Below are 15,962 nucleotides of genomic sequence, written 5' to 3'. Positions count from 1 at the left end.
ACTTCAAACTTCCTTAGTTTGTATCACATGGGGTTGTTCCCGCATCGCCATCCAGACAAACTCACCTCACCCTTTGTGAGCTTCTATAATGGTGTAATGCCGGGGTGTAGTGGAGGAAGAAGTCAGATGCAGGAAACAGAGAGTTCAGAGTAGAGCTACTTCTTTAATCACCACACATTTGAAACGACGCCACTCAAACAAATGCCCCGAAACACAGGGGAACCAAACAGTCCCGAATAACACACGTACACGAACAACCGTGACTTACAGGCGTGTACACGAGTACACATAAAACAATCCCGCACACCCAGCAGGCGGGCCGGATGGATAATAAAGCCCAACTAATTAACCTAACTAAACACAGGTGTTACTAATAAACAGACAAGGACGGGGAGAAAATGATGGCAGCTAGTAGGCCGGTGACGATGACCGCCGAGCGCCACCCTGAACAGGAAGGGGAGCCACCTTCGGTAGGAGTCGTGACAAATGGTTAACGGATTAACCGTTTTTAGCGTTCACCCAAATGTCATGAACCTGGATTTGAGTTTCCCTGACAACCAGGGCACCTGAGAGGCCCGGTGAAATGTTAAGAGGCTGATGTTTTATAATATGGATTATTTTGATAGCTGAATGATTTTGGCATGTATTTCTTCATGTTTATAAATTGTTGATCCGTGTATTCACCAGAACAGTGCATAGGAAAATATATCAGTCTGTTAGAAAAAGCCGACAGTGAATGCAGATATCCATAGAGATGGTTAGAGTCATTAACCTCTCGTTTTATCCCCCAGGTGCTGTTGCCGTGACGAACCAGCCCCACATCTACTACTGCCGCTCGCCCAACATGGAGGTCTTCACCTGCTGGTGGCATCCCCTTGACAACAACTCAGAGAGTGACGACAACATCACCTACAGCCTCACCTACTCCTTACAGTACGTACTATTACTGTACAATGCATTTGTATTCAGACCCCTTGATCCACATTTTATTAAGTTACAGCCTTATTCTAAAATGGATTACATTTGTAAAAATCCTGCTCAATCTACGCACAATACCCCATATTGACAAAGTGAAAACACAGCTATTTTCAGGTCTCTCCAGAGATGTTAGATCAGGTTCAGGTCCGGGATCTGGCTGGGCCTCTAAAGGACATTCAGAGACTTGTCCCCAAAGCCACTCCTGCGTTGTGCTTAGGGTCGTTGTCTTGTTGGAAGGTGAACCTTTACCCCAGTTTCAGGTCCTGAGTGATCTGGAGCAGGTTTTCGTCAAGGATCTCTCTGTACTTTGCTCTGTTCATCTTTCCCTCAATCCAGACTTGTCTCCCAGTCGCTGCCGCTGAAAAACATCCCCGCAGCATGATGCTGCCACCACCATGCTTCACCGTAGGAGTGATGCCAGGTTTCCTCCAGATGTGACGCATGGCATTCAGGCCAAAGAGTTCAATCTTGGTTTCATCAGACCAGAGAATCTAGTTTCTTATGGTCTGAGAGTCCTTTAGGTGCCTTTTGGCAAACTCCAAGCGGGCTGTCATGTGCCTTTTACTGAGGAGTGACTTCCGTCTGTCCACTCTACCATAAAGGCCTGATTGGTGGAGTGCTGCAGAGATGGTTGTCCTTCTGGAAGGTTCTCCCATCTCCACAGAGGAACTCTGGAGCTCATTCAGAGTAACCATTGGGTTCTTGGTCACCTCCCAGACCAAGGCCCTTCTCCCCCGATTGCTCAGTTTGGCTGGGCGGTCAGCTCTAGAAAAGGTCTTTGTGGTTCCATACTTCTTCCATTTCAGAACGATGGAGGCCACTGTGTTCTTGGGGACCTTCATTGCTGCATAAATGTTTTGGTACCCTTCCCCAGATCTGTGCCTCGACGCAATCCTGTCTCGAAGCTCGACCTTATATCAACAGGTGGTAGAGGATAAAATCCTGCATTCGTTAAAAAACGCCTTGAAATACTCCAAGATTCATTTTTAATTTCAAGGCTTTTTCCACAGTAAATGTAGGTATTTTCATTCTATCACATCGTGTAGTAACAATGTATCCGAAGAGTCCGTCTTCATTAAAATAAATGAGTTGATTTGAATTGAATTGACCATATCATTCCTTTGTTGTTTGTTACAGAAAGGGGCCGAGGCGTGAGTGTCCAGACTATGTAACGGGCGGCCCCAACAGTTGTCACTTTGACAGCGGCCACACATCCATCTGGACCACATACTGCATGAATGTGATGGCCAGGACCTCCCACGGAGTGTTCAGCTCCAAGGACCACTGTCTGGAAGTGGCTGATATAGGTACAGGGAGATATAAATAACTGTCTGGGTGTGGCTGATGATATAGGTACAGGGTTATGTAGTTCACTGTCTGGATGTGGCTGATATAGGTACAGGGTGATATAGACCACTGTCTGGATGTGGATGATATAGGTACAGGGTGATATAGTCCACTGTCTGGATGTTGCTGATATAGGTACAGGGTGATATCGACCACTGTCTGGATGTGGATGATATAGGTACAGGGTGATATAGTCCACTGTCTGGATGTGGATGATATAGGTACAGGGTGATATAGTCCACTGTCTGGATGTTGCTGATATAGGTACAGGGTGACATAGACCACTGTCTGGATGTGGATGATATAGGTACAGGGTGATATAGGCCACTGTCTGGATGTGGATGATATAGGTACAGGGTGATATAGACCACTGTCTGGATGTGGATGATATAGGTACAGGGTGATATAGACCCCTGTCTGGATGTGGATGATATAGGTACAGGCTGATTTAGACCACTGTCTGGATGTTGCTGATACAGGTACAGGGTGATATTGACCACTGTCTGGATGTGAATGATATAGGTACAAGGTGATGTAGACCCCTATCTGGATATGGCTGATATACAGTGCCTTGCGAAAGTATTCGGCCCCCTTGAACTTTGCGACCTCTTGCCACATTTCAGGCTTCAAACATAAAGATATAAAACTGTATTTTTTTGTGAAGAATCAACAACAAGTGGGACACAATCATGAAGTGGAACGACATCTATTGGATATTTCAAACTTTTTTAACAAATCAAAAACTGAAAAATTGGGCGTGCAAAATTATTCAGCCCCTTTACTTTCAGTGCAGCAAACTCTCTCCAGAAGTTCAGTGAGGATCTCTGAATGATCCAATGTTGACCTAAATGACTAATGATGATAAATACAATCCACCTGTGTGTAATCAAGTCTCCGTATAAATGCACCTGCACTGTGATAGTCTCAGAGGTCCGTTAAAAGCGCAGAGATCATCATGAAGAACAAGGAACACACCAGGCAGGTCCGAGATACTGTTGTGAAGAAGTTTAAAGCCGGATTTGGTTACAAAAATATTTCCCAAGCTTTAAACATCCCAAGGAGCACTGTGCAAGCGATAATATTGAAATGGAAGGAGTATCAGACCACTGCAAATCTACCAAGACCTGGCCGTCCCTCTAAACTTTCAGCTCATACAAGGAGAAGACTGATCAGAGATGCAGCCAAGAGGCCCATGATCACTCTGGATGAACTGCAGAGATCTACAGCTGAGGTGGGAGACTCTGTCCATAGGACAACAATCAGTCGTATATTGCACAAATCTGGCCTTTATGGAAGAGTGGCAAGAAGAAAGCCATTTCTTAAAGATATCCATAAAAAGTGTCGTTTAAAGTTTGCCACAAGCCACCTGGGAGACACACCAAACATGTGGAAGAAGGTGCTCTGGTCAGATGAAACCAAAATTGAACTTTTTGGCAACAATGCAAAACGTTATGTTTGGCGTAAAAGCAACACAGCTGAACACACCATCCCCACTGTCAAACATGGTGGTGGCAGCATCATGGTTTGGGCCTGCTTTTCTTCAGCAGGGACAGGGAAGATGGTTAAAATTGATGGGAAGATGGATGGAGCCAAATACAGGACCATTCTGGAAGAAAACCTGATAGAGTCTGCAAAAGACCTGAGACTGGGACGGAGATTTGTCTTCCAACAAGACAATGATCCAAAACATAAAGCAAAATCTACAATGGAATGGTTCAAAAATAAACATATCCAGGTGTTAGAATGGCCAAGTCAAAGTCCAGACCTGAATCCAATCGAGAATCTGTGGAAAGAACTGAAAACTGCTGTTCACAAATGCTCTCCATCCAACCTCACTGAGCTCGAGCTGTTTTGCAAGGAGGAATGGGAAAAAATGTCAGTCTCTCGATGTGCAAAACTGATAGAGACATACCCCAAGCGACTTACAGCTGTAATCGCAGCAAAAGGTGGCGCTACAAAGTATTAACTTAAGGGGGCTGAATAATTTTGCACGCCCAATTTTTCAGTTTTTGATTTGTTAAAAAAGTTTGAAATATCCAATAAATGTCGTTCCACTTCATGATTGTGTCCCACTTGTTGTTGATTCTTCACAAAAAAATAGTTTTATATCTTTATGTTTGAAGCCTGAAATGTGGCAAAAGGTCGCAAAGTTCAAGGGGGCCGAATACTTTCGCAAGGCACTGTAGGTACAGGGTGATATTGACCACTGTCTGGATGTTGCTGATACAGGTACAGGGTGATATAGACCACTGTCTGGATGTGGATGATATAGTGTTACGCACGCCTCTATGAAGAGGGAACGCAACACCCTGCTACAACTAAACTCTGTGAAGTGAAAAGGTATGGACTGTAGGTGCGAGTAAGGATGACAACAGGCAGAATGTGGTACCGTTTTACAAGGACTTTGTTCCTGTACACGGTAATATGGGGAAAAGGGGCTAGACGGAACCAAAGCAAAGAAAGTAAATCTCAAAGCCTCCCCCCTCTCCTATCTTACCTGCCTACCCACTACTTACCTAATTTAGCACCACCTGGTGCCCTAACCAAAATACAGGGAGTGGTCCGCCCAGGTCTTACCTAGTGTGCCTAGACAATGAATATACTACAGGTATATGTATGCCCGCGGGCCTCTTGCCTAAGCACTCCCAAGGTGCCTTCCCCTTCTCCCCTGGGAACAAATGAAACAGAATATTACACAATTTTACAAACAAACTAAGAAACAAAGGACATCAACTAAGCTCTACCTGAGCAACAAACTCACAGAACATACCCACTCTCAGCAATGAACTCCCAGCAAAATCAACCTCTAGCAAAAACTCTTATCACAAACAATCGCTCAGCAATGACCTCAGCAAAATGACCTCAGCAAAATGACCTCAGCAAAATGACCTCAGCAAAATGACCTCAGCAAAATCTCTCTAGCAAAATCTCTCTCAGCAATCCCTACCTCCAAAATCTCCCTCTCCTGAACAGAACACTGGCTTTTATATAGCTTCAGAATGAATGTATAATTGGAGACAGCTGTGTCTTGACGAGGGGGCGGGGTCAGCTCTCCAATTAGCCCTGGAGTCGACCAATCAGCTGCTTGAGGGATTTCAGGAAGCCATTTCCTGAAATAAAACACATGCAAATACACAAACTACAACACAAACTGGGGAACGTAACATATAGGTACAGGGTGATATTGACCACTGTCTGGATGTTGCTGATACAGGTACAGGGTGATATTGACCCCTGTCTGGATGTGGATGATATAGGTACAGGGTGATATAGACCACTGTCTGGATGTGGATGATATAGGTACAGGGTGATATAGACCACTGTCTGGATGTGGCTGATATAGGTACAGGGTGATATAGACCACTGTCTGGATGTGGATGATATAGGTACAGGGTGATATAGACCACTGTCTGGATGGGGATGATATAGGTACAGGGTGATATTGACCAGTGGTTCCCAAACTGGGTCAAATTTGGGTAGTACATCATCAGTTCCTCTTATCATGTTCGTCAATACATAACTTAGAGAGCTATTCAGAAATGTCCAGCTCAACTAGCCCATGTTAGCTCAAGTTAATTGATATGTTTTTTAGCCCATAGATATTGTTGTACGTTTTTAGTCACTCAGATATAACATGAATACACATTAGACATGGCAAAATGAATACAATTGCAATAAAATTAGCTTTAAACTGCTAAATGTTCTTTGCACCCCATGACAAAATGTGTAGAATTACAGAAACCTGCAAAATTCTCTCCACCAACAAGAAGGGTGTGAACAGTTTCTGTCATGAACAGAGCTTGCGCCCATAGAAATAGATGTGGCGCATGCGGGGGGGGGGGGGGGGGGGGGGTGCAGGCTGTTCCCCAATGCTGGAATGGGGGAACGGTTTGGGAACCCCTGATATGGGTCACCTGGGGGCTCCACTCAGTCTGGAACGGCATCCTGCTGCCGAGATCAAAAACCATCTGGCTAGTGATTTCTCTTGCCCCCCCCCCCCCCCCCCCCCCCCAAAAGAAGAAAACTGTCAAATCAGCAGCAATTCAGCTAAAATTGAGTTTAATTTACTTTACTTCTCCATCAGTGAGTGCACTCCCAAAGCCGATGGAAAGAGCACCCTGATTTGTGTGTGTGTGTGTGTTTGTGTACACGTGCATGTGAATGTTCAATACTCTATGCACATTGCAAACAGTCACCACTCATGTGTACATTGTGCTTCCGTATACACAGAGAATAGTAACGCATGTGAAGGAAAATAGAAGGGTTCCTCTCCAGGCTCTAGGCTTTTTCTCTCCGTAACAATAGAGATGTGTCATTCAGAACCTATTCAGCTTCCCCTTCTTACTCTGAAACCCCTTCCAACTGGCCTTTCTACATGTTCATTATAAAAGATAACCCCATTCACGTACCATTACCTCAGCATGTTGCTTGTTGTCTCTGTTGTCCCTCCACATCCTGTTTGCTGTTCATTGTGTATTCTCCCCTCCCCCTGACTGCCAGCCTAGGTCTTTTCCTTTCACCATCCTCCTATCTCATTGTTTCTCTATTTACGTTCTAGCTCTTCTTCACTCCCTGTGAAGCATACAACCATAACAAGCCCACACCATGCAGTTTTCTTGTCTGTCTGTCTGTCTGCAGTGGAGACAGAGGCTCCGGTTAACTTGACCTACACCCTGTTGAACGAGACGGAGGAGGAAGCTGGCCGCACCGCCATGGTGTCCTGGGTTTACCCCAATCCCTCCCACATCCAGTACGGTTGGATCACCCTGGTCTTCGAGCTGCAGTACCGACTCATCGCCGAGCCCAACAACTGGAAGGTAGAGAGAGAGAGAGGGAGAGAGAGAGAGAGAGAAAGAGAGAGAGAGAGAGGGGGACAGAGAGAGAGGGGGAAAGAGAGAGAGAGGGGGGAAAGAGAGAGAGGGGAAGAGAGAGAGGGGGAAAGAGAGAGAGAGGGGAAAAGAGAGAGTGGGGGAAGAGAGAGAGAGGGAGAGGTAGAGGGAAAGAGAGCGGTGGAGAGAGAGAGAGAGGTAGAGGGGGAAAGAGAGCGGGGGAGAGAGAGAGAGGTAGAGGGGGAAAGAGAGCGTGGAATAGAGAGAGAGGTAGAGGGGGAAAGAGAGCGGGGGAATGAGAGAGAGAGAGGTAGAGGGGGAAAGAGAGCGGGGGAAAGAGAGAGAGAGTTAGAGGGCTAAAGAGAGCGGGGGAATGAGAGAGAGAGAGTAGAGGGCTAAAGAGAGCGGGGGAATGAGAGAGAGAGAGAGGTAGAGGGCTAAAGAGAGCGGGGGAATGAGAGAGAGAGAGAGTAGAGGGGGAAAGAGAGCGGGGGAATGAGAGAGAGAGAGAGAGGTAGAGGGGGGAAGAGAGAGAGAGAGAGGAAGAGGGGGAAAGAGAGCGGGGGAAGGAGAGAGAGGGAGGGGTGTAGGTGCAGTGTTTATCATCACCATTTGATGGTGTTAAGCGTGTGATGTGGGAAGCATGTCATGTCCTTGATTGATTCTTTAAGAGGAAGATGTGCTTATTTCACAGTTAAACCGGGAGTTTGCCTGTTACCCACGTTACGACCGATGATCCTGCCTCTTTGTCAGATGAGAGAAGAGAAAGAATAGAAACAAACAGAAACGCAGCAGCTCTCTATGGCTTCATGGTTTAGTCTGGCTGAACGGTGAAAGATCTTTTTTTAAACAGTACCATATTATTTCAACAGTATCGGATTTTTACTGTCACTTTAACCAGTATCACACTACTCATCACCTTCTGTCACCTCTATCCCATGTAGCTCATTGGGTATAGCATGGTGCTTGCAACGCCAGGGTTGTGGGTTTGATTCCCATGGGGGACCAGTATGAAAAATGTATGAAAATGTATGTACTCATTACTGTAAATTGCTCTGGATAAGAGCATCTGCTAAATGAAGTATGTGTACTGTAACTGCTACTGACAGCTCACTATCGCCCCCTGTGTGTCTGCAGGTGAAGGGCTTGCTGAGAGAGCCTTGTCTGGAGCTGCTGGATCTGCCGGTAGGAGAGTACATTGTCAGGGTGAGATGCCGTTCCCGCAACAACGGCCTCTGGAGCAAGTGGAGCACCCCTGTCCTACTCTGTGTCCCAGTCAAATCTACCCCCGGTAGGGACTCTTAACCTGTCTACGATATTGGTTCCCAATTGGGAATCAACCCTCCCACGTTCAGCTGAAACGCATGGCGCATGGAACGCAAAAATATTCTTAAAAATATTTAATCTCCACACATTAACAAGTCCAATAGCTCAAATGAAAGATAAACACCTTGTTCATCTAGCCAGCAAGTCAGCTTTCTTATATGTTTTATGGCGAAAACATAGCACATATATATGTAAAACCACCACCAGACACAGCTCATTTGAATAGCCAAAACATGCAATCAACAAACGCAGGATTAAAAAATAAATCGCTCACTAACCTTTTGAAAATCTTCATCAGATGACAGTAATATGACATGTTACACAGTACATCTTTTTTTTTTTCAATAATATGCCATTTATATCCATAAATGTCCATTTACATTGAGTTCACGTTCAGAAATTACTCAAAAATGCCCGCAGGAAATCTAGGTAGCGCGGCAAGATAACGTAAATAGACATCATAAACTTTGACTAAATATACATGTTCTACATATAGTTAGAAAGATACACTGCTTCTTTATGCAACCGCTTTGTTAGATTTATTTTTAACGTTACAGAAATCGCACACTATTCAATATGCTGAGACGGCGCTCAGTTCCAAGCTACATTTCTACGTAATGTTGGAGTCAACAGAAACACAGATTTAAGCATAAATATTCCCTTACCTTCGATGGTCTTCGTTCAGAATGTTCTGGAAGGCTTCATACTTACCCAATACATCGTTTGGTTTCAAGTCTTGCGTCTTTGTATTAGCTACTGCTAATAACATCAGCTGAAATGCACCCAAAACGTCCTCTGGTCCGGAAAAGTTGCGCATCAAAACTTCAAAATTACATATTATATGTCGACTAAACAGGTCAAACTAAGTGCAGAAGCAAGCTTTATGATGTTTTAGACACGCAAAACAAACTTCAATTCAATCGGCCATCGTCTGCCCTTCTCTTGAGTGCTGGAACAAAGGAATGGCTGGGACCAATTCGCGCCCTAACGCACAGCCTATTCTCTCGTGGCACGCACTAATTTCACTCCCATAGGGTCAATTCTCGTGGGATTTGAACGATTCAAAGCTCTACTGAAAGAGGACATCTAGCGGAAGAGATAGAAAGTCTCCCCAGAATCATAACTGGTTGGGAAGGGTGGGGGCCATGACGTCAAAGTTGCTCCAACTTTCATGGCCACAAAAACTAGTTTGGAAGAATGCCTGCCCTGTGAGTTCTGCTATACTTACAGACATAATTCCAACGGTTTTAGAATCTTTAGAGTGTTTTCTATCCAATAATAATTTTTATTTGCATATATTAGTTTATTATTTTTTTCAGTTTACTAGGGGTACCCAATCTCTCCAAAGGGGGCATATGTCTGCCATATCCTTAACAGGTTTTAACTGTCTGATGATTCAGTTACAGTCAACTCCTAATCTGAAGCATTAGGCTATAACATAACAAAATGTGGAAAAGGGGTCTGAATACTTTCTGAATACACTGTTCGTGTGCCTCAAACACTGCCAAGCGCCTATGAATAGGAAACTGCCAATGTCATATCTATCTAAAGTACAGCACAGTGTCTGTACTGTTATATATGCCTGTCACATGTAGTCTATAAGGCCAGTTTCCAGAGTGGTCCTGTTTTCCTGGTAGGATTTGTGATTCTGAAAAAATCCATTGGCAAGGTTCTTTGCTTTTGTTTAATTTGCTGACTGACTGAGATTACTGGTCCATTAAGAAGTACAGTATGTAGTAATACTTCTCAGTGGACCAGTAATCTCAGTCAGTCATTAGACAATGGGTAGGTCAAGGCCTGTTCTCTCTAGTGACCTCACCTCATTATAAGTCTTTCAACAGATGTTACCTGGATGCACCTCCACAGCAGGGAGTGTGTGCGTGTGTGTGTGTGTGTGTGTGTGTGTGTGTGTGTGTGTGTGTGTGTGTGTGTGTGTGTGTGTGTGTGTGTGTGTGTGTGTGTGTGTGTGTGTGTGTGTGTGTATTTGCGTGTGTGTGTGTGACAGTCAGTCTGTCACTACCGTACTGCCTCAGAAATACTGTATTTCCTGACATTGGAAATACATAGAACATTAACTGTCAATTGAACAGCCTTATTCAAGACGGTCATGTTTATTAGCCTTATAAACTTGTCATGGTGTAATAGCCTCATAACATAACATGGGTTAATCATTAAAGCAAAAGGTACTGTCTATACAATGTTTAAATCATAAGTGTCCACGTCACTGTAAGTTACATAATGTGCTTCTTCAGGGAAATAAATGGATTTAAACAGTAACTGTTTGTTCCAGTCAGCCTGAGTGTCACTGTTGAAGATGTAATCCTTCTCACGAGGTCCTGCTGTTTGATTTGGGGTTCAGTTCAGTTTCCTACCAGCTGCTGCTCTCAACAAGAGTCGTAAGACCAACCTGTATATTAGCGTCAACTTGTTTTTGGTGCAACTACTACTCTCAACAACTTTTGGTGCACACCTTCAGTGTGTGTGCTATGCTTTAAAACGGTTTGTTTTCAAACATATGAGATCTCTGTTTCCAGTTCAATGACATAAGAAGAAAATAACTTCACAAAACACTTCAAACTTCCTTAGTTTGTATCACATGGGGTTGTTCCCGCATCGCCATCCAGACAAACTCACCTCACCCTTTGTGAGCTTCTATAATGGTGTAATGCCGGGGTGTAGTGGAGGAAGAAGTCAGATGCAGGAAACAGAGAGTTCAGAGTAGAGCTACTTCTTTAATCACCACACATTTGAAACGACGCCACTCAAACAAATGCCCCGAAACACAGGGGAACCAAACAGTCCCGAATAACACACGTACACGAACAACCGTGACTTACAGGCGTGTACACGAGTACACATAAAACAATCCCGCACACCCAGCAGGCGGGCCGGATGGATAATAAAGCCCAACTAATTAACCTAACTAAACACAGGTGTTACTAATAAACAGACAAGGACGGGGAGAAAATGATCAGTGGCAGCTAGTAGGCCGGTGACGATGACCGCCGAGCGCCACCCTGAACAGGAAGGGGAGCCACCTTCGGTAGGAGTCGTGACAAATGGTTAACGGATTAACCGTTTTTAGCATTCACCCAAATGTCATGAACCTGGATTTGAGTTTCCCTGACAACCAGGGCACCTGAGAGGCCCGGTGAAATGTTAAGAGGCTGATGTTTTATAATATGGATTATTTTGATAGCTGAATGATTTTGGCATGTATTTCTTCATGTTTATAAATTGTTGATCCGTGTATTCACCAGAACAGTGCATAGGAAAATATATCAGTCTGTTAGAAAAAGCCGACAGTGAATGCAGATATCCATAGAGATGGTTAGAGTCATTAACCTCTCGTTTTATCCCCCAGGTGCTGTTGCCGTGACGACCCGGCCCCACATCTACTACTGCCGCTCGCCCAACATGGAGGTCTTCACCTGCTGGTGGCATCCCCTTGACAACAACTCAGAGAGTGACGACAACATCACCTACAGCCTCACCTACTCCTTAGAGTACGTACTATTACTGTACAATGCATTTGTATTCAGACCCCTTGATTCACATTTTATTAAGTTACAGCCTTATTCTAAAATGGATTACATTTGTAAAAATCCTGCTCAATCTACGCACAATACCCCATATTGACAAAGTGAAAACACAGCTACTTTCAGGTCTCTCCAGAGATGTTAGATCAGGTTCAGGTCCGGGATCTGGCTGGGCCTCTAAAGGACATTCAGAGACTTGTCCCCAAAGCCAGTCCTGCATTGTACTTAGGGTCAGTGTCTTGTTGGAAGGTGAATCTTTGTCCCGGTTTGAGGTCCTGAGTGCTCTGGAGCAGGTTTTCATCAAGGATCTCTCTGTACTTTGCTCTGTTCACCTTTCCCTCAAACCTGACTTGTCTCCCAGTCGCTGCCGCTGAAAAACATCCCCGCAGCATGATGCTGCCACCACCATGCTTCACCATATGAGTGATGCCAGGTTTCCTCCAGACGTGACGCATGGCATTCAGGCCAAAGAGTTCAATCTTGGTTTCATCGGACCAGAGAATCTTGTTTCTCATGGTCTGAGAGTGCTTTAGGTGCCTTTTGGCAAATTCCAAGCTGGCTGTCATGTGCCTTTTACTGTGGAGTGACTTCCGTCTGGCCACTCTACCATAAAGGCCTGATTGGTGGAGTGCTGCAGAGATGGTTGTCCTTCTGGAAGGTTCTCCCATCTCCACAGAGGAACTCTGGAGCTCATTCAGAGTAACCATTGGGTTCTTGGTCACCTCCCAGACCAAGGCCCTTCTACCCCGATTGCTCAGTTTGGCTGGGCGGCCACCTCTAGGAAAAGTCTTTGTGGTTCCATACTTCTTCCATTTCAGAACGATGGAGGCCACTGTGTTCTTGGGGACCTTCATTGCTGCATAACTGTTTTGGTACCCTTCCCCAGATCTGTGCCTCGACGCATCCTGTCTCGAAGCTCTACAGACAACTCCTTAGACATCATGGCTTTTGCTCTGACATGCACTGGCAACTGTGGGACCTTATATAGACAGGTGTGTGCCTTTCCAAATCATGTGCAATCAATTGAATTTTTCACAAGTGGACTACAACACAAGTTGTAGAAACATCTCAAGGACGATCAATGGAAACTGGATGCACCTGAGCTCAATTTCGAGTCTCGTAGCAAAGGGTCTGAATACTTATGTAAATAAGGTATTTCTGTTTTGTTTTTTATGAATGTGCAAGTATGTGTGATTATGGGGTATTGTGTGTAGATTCCTGAGGGATTCTTTTTATTTAATCAATTTAAGAATAAGGCTGTAAAGTAACAAATTGTGGAAAAAGACAACGGGTCTGAATACTTTCCGAAGGCACTGTATATACACACACCAGGTACTATATACTGTATATATACACACACCAGGTACTATATACTGTACATATACACACACCAGGTACTATATACTGTATACATACACACCAGGCTTTATATACTGTATATATTCACACACCAGGTACTATATACTGTATATACACACACCAGGCTTTATATACTGTATATATACCCCCACCAGGCTTTATATACTGTATATATACACACACCAGGCTTTATATACTGTATATATATATATATACACACCATGTACGATATACTATATATATAGTGTAGTGTAGTAAAAATGTACTCTAAGAGACCATCTTCACTTAAATAAATGAGTTGAGTTGAATTGAATTGACCATATCATTCCTTTCTTGTTTGTCACAGAAAGGGGCCGAGGCGTGAGTGTCCAGACTATATAACGGGCGGCCCCAACAGTTGTCACTTTGACAACGGCCACACATCCATCTGGACCATATACTGCATGAACGTGATGGCCAGGACCTCCCACGGAGTGTTCAGCTCCAAGGACCACTGTCTGGACGTGGCTGATATAGGTACAGGGAGAGATAAATCACTGTCTGGGTGTGGCTGATATAGGTACAGGGTGATATACACCACTGCCTGGATGTGGATGATATAGGTACAGGGTGATATAGACCACTGTCTGGATGTGGCTGATATAGGTACAGGGAGAGATAAATCACTGTCTGGGTGTGGCTGATATAGGTACAGGGTGATATAAATCACTGTCTGGATGTGGATGATATAGGTACAGGGAGAGATAAATCACTGTCTGGATGTGGATGATATAGGTACAGGGAGAGATAAATCACTGTCTGGGTGTGGCTGATATAGGTACAGGGAGAGATAAATCACTGGCTGGGTGTGGCTGATGATATAGGTGCAGGGTGATATAGTTCACTGTCTGGATGTGGCTGATATAGGTACATGGTGATATAGTTCACTGTCTGGATGTGGCTGATATAGGTACAGGGTGATATAGTTCACTGTCTGGATGTGGCTGATATAGGTACAGGGTGATATAGACCACTGTCTGGATGTTGCTGATATGGGTACAGGGTGATATTGACCACTGTCTGGATGTGGCTGATATAGGTACAGGGTGATATTGACCCCTGTCTGGATGTGGATGATATAGGTACAGGGTGATATAGACCACTGTCTGGATGTGGATGATATAGGTACAGGGTGCTATAGACCACTGTCTGGATGTGGATGATATAGGTACAGGGTGATATAGACCACTGTCTGGATGTGGCGGATATAGGTACAGGGTGATATAGACCACTGTCTGGATGGGGATGATATAGGTACAGGGTGATATAGACCCCTGTCTGGATGTGGATGATATAGGTACAGGGTGATATAGACCACTGTCTGGATGTGGCTGATATAGGTACAGGGTGATATAGACCACTGTCTGGATGGGGATGATATAGGTACAGGGTGCTATAGACCCCTGTCTGGATGTGGCTGATATAGGTACAGGGTGATATTGACCCCTGTCTGGATGTGGATGATATAGGTACAGGGTGATATAGACCACTGTCTGGATGTGGATGATATAGGTACAGGGTGCTATAGACCCCTGTCTGGATGTGGATGATATAGGTACAGGGTGATATAGACCACTGTCTGGATGTGGCTGATATAGGTACAGGGTGATATAGACCACTGTCTGGATGGGGATGATATAGGTACAGGGTGATATAGACCCCTGTCTGGATGTGGATGATATAGGTACAGGGTGATATAGACCACTGTCTGGATGTGGCTGATATAGGTACAGGGTGATATAGACCACTGTCTGGATGGGGATGATATAGGTACAGGGTGATATAGACCAGTGGTTCCCAAACTGGGTCAAATTTGGGTAGTACATCATCAGTTCCTCTTATCATGTTCGTCAATACATAACTTAGAGAGCTATTCAGAAATGTCCAGCTCAACTAGCCCATGTTAGCTCAGGTTAATTGATATGTTTTTTAGCCCATAGATATTGTTGTACGTTTTTAGTCACTCAGATATAACATGAATACACATTAGACATGGCAAAATGAATACAATTGCAATAAAATTAGCTTTAAACTGCTAAATGTTCTTTGCACCCCATGACAAAATGTGTAGAATTACAGAAACCTGCAAAATTGGACCACCTGGGGGCTCCACTCAGTCTGGAACGGCATCCTGCTGCCGAGATCAAAAACCATCTGGCTAGTGATTTCTCTTGCCCCCCCCCCCCCCCCCCCCCCCCCCCCCAAAAGAAGAAAACTGTCAAATCAGCAGCAATTCAGCTAAAATTGAGTTTAATTTAGGAAATCTGCTCCCAAGTATTTACACAAATAAAGAAATAGAAATATGTGATGTTGTCTCAATGTAATCAAGGTATGAAATTACTGTTCTTTTCAAATACGATCTCTTTTGGGGCTTAGTTGTGGTCAATTTGCAGTGTAAAAGTTATAATAATTATTTTCCAGCCCCCCAACCATTAGCTCCAACAAAAGTTGCCCCGCAGCTGAATCAAGTTGCCCTAGATAGTGTGCTACGTTTGACCAGAACCTAAGGGGAATAGGGTGTTATTTCAGTACACTATATTATATG

At 44.4% G+C, this 15,962-nt stretch overlaps 1 protein-coding gene across 1 annotated transcript in view; it reads left to right on the top strand.

Moving 5' to 3' along the window:
- LOC139373954 (prolactin receptor-like) overlaps positions 1-15,962 on the top strand; it is an 87,626-nt gene that overhangs the window by 69,514 nt on the left and 2,150 nt on the right. The window contains exons 7-12 of the mRNA XM_071115037.1: positions 792-933; positions 2,116-2,285; positions 6,964-7,142; positions 8,292-8,445; positions 11,845-11,986; positions 13,725-13,894. Coding sequence (XP_070971138.1) covers positions 792-933; positions 2,116-2,285; positions 6,964-7,142; positions 8,292-8,445; positions 11,845-11,986; positions 13,725-13,894 — 957 coding nt within the window. The remainder of the gene's footprint in view (positions 1-791; positions 934-2,115; positions 2,286-6,963; positions 7,143-8,291; positions 8,446-11,844; positions 11,987-13,724; positions 13,895-15,962) is intronic.

Source organism: Oncorhynchus clarkii, chromosome 18 (assembly GCF_045791955.1).
Source record: "Oncorhynchus clarkii lewisi isolate Uvic-CL-2024 chromosome 18, UVic_Ocla_1.0, whole genome shotgun sequence".
Lineage (NCBI taxonomy): Eukaryota > Metazoa > Chordata > Actinopteri > Salmoniformes > Salmonidae > Oncorhynchus > Oncorhynchus clarkii.
This window is presented reverse-complemented; position numbering and strand designations above follow the sequence as displayed.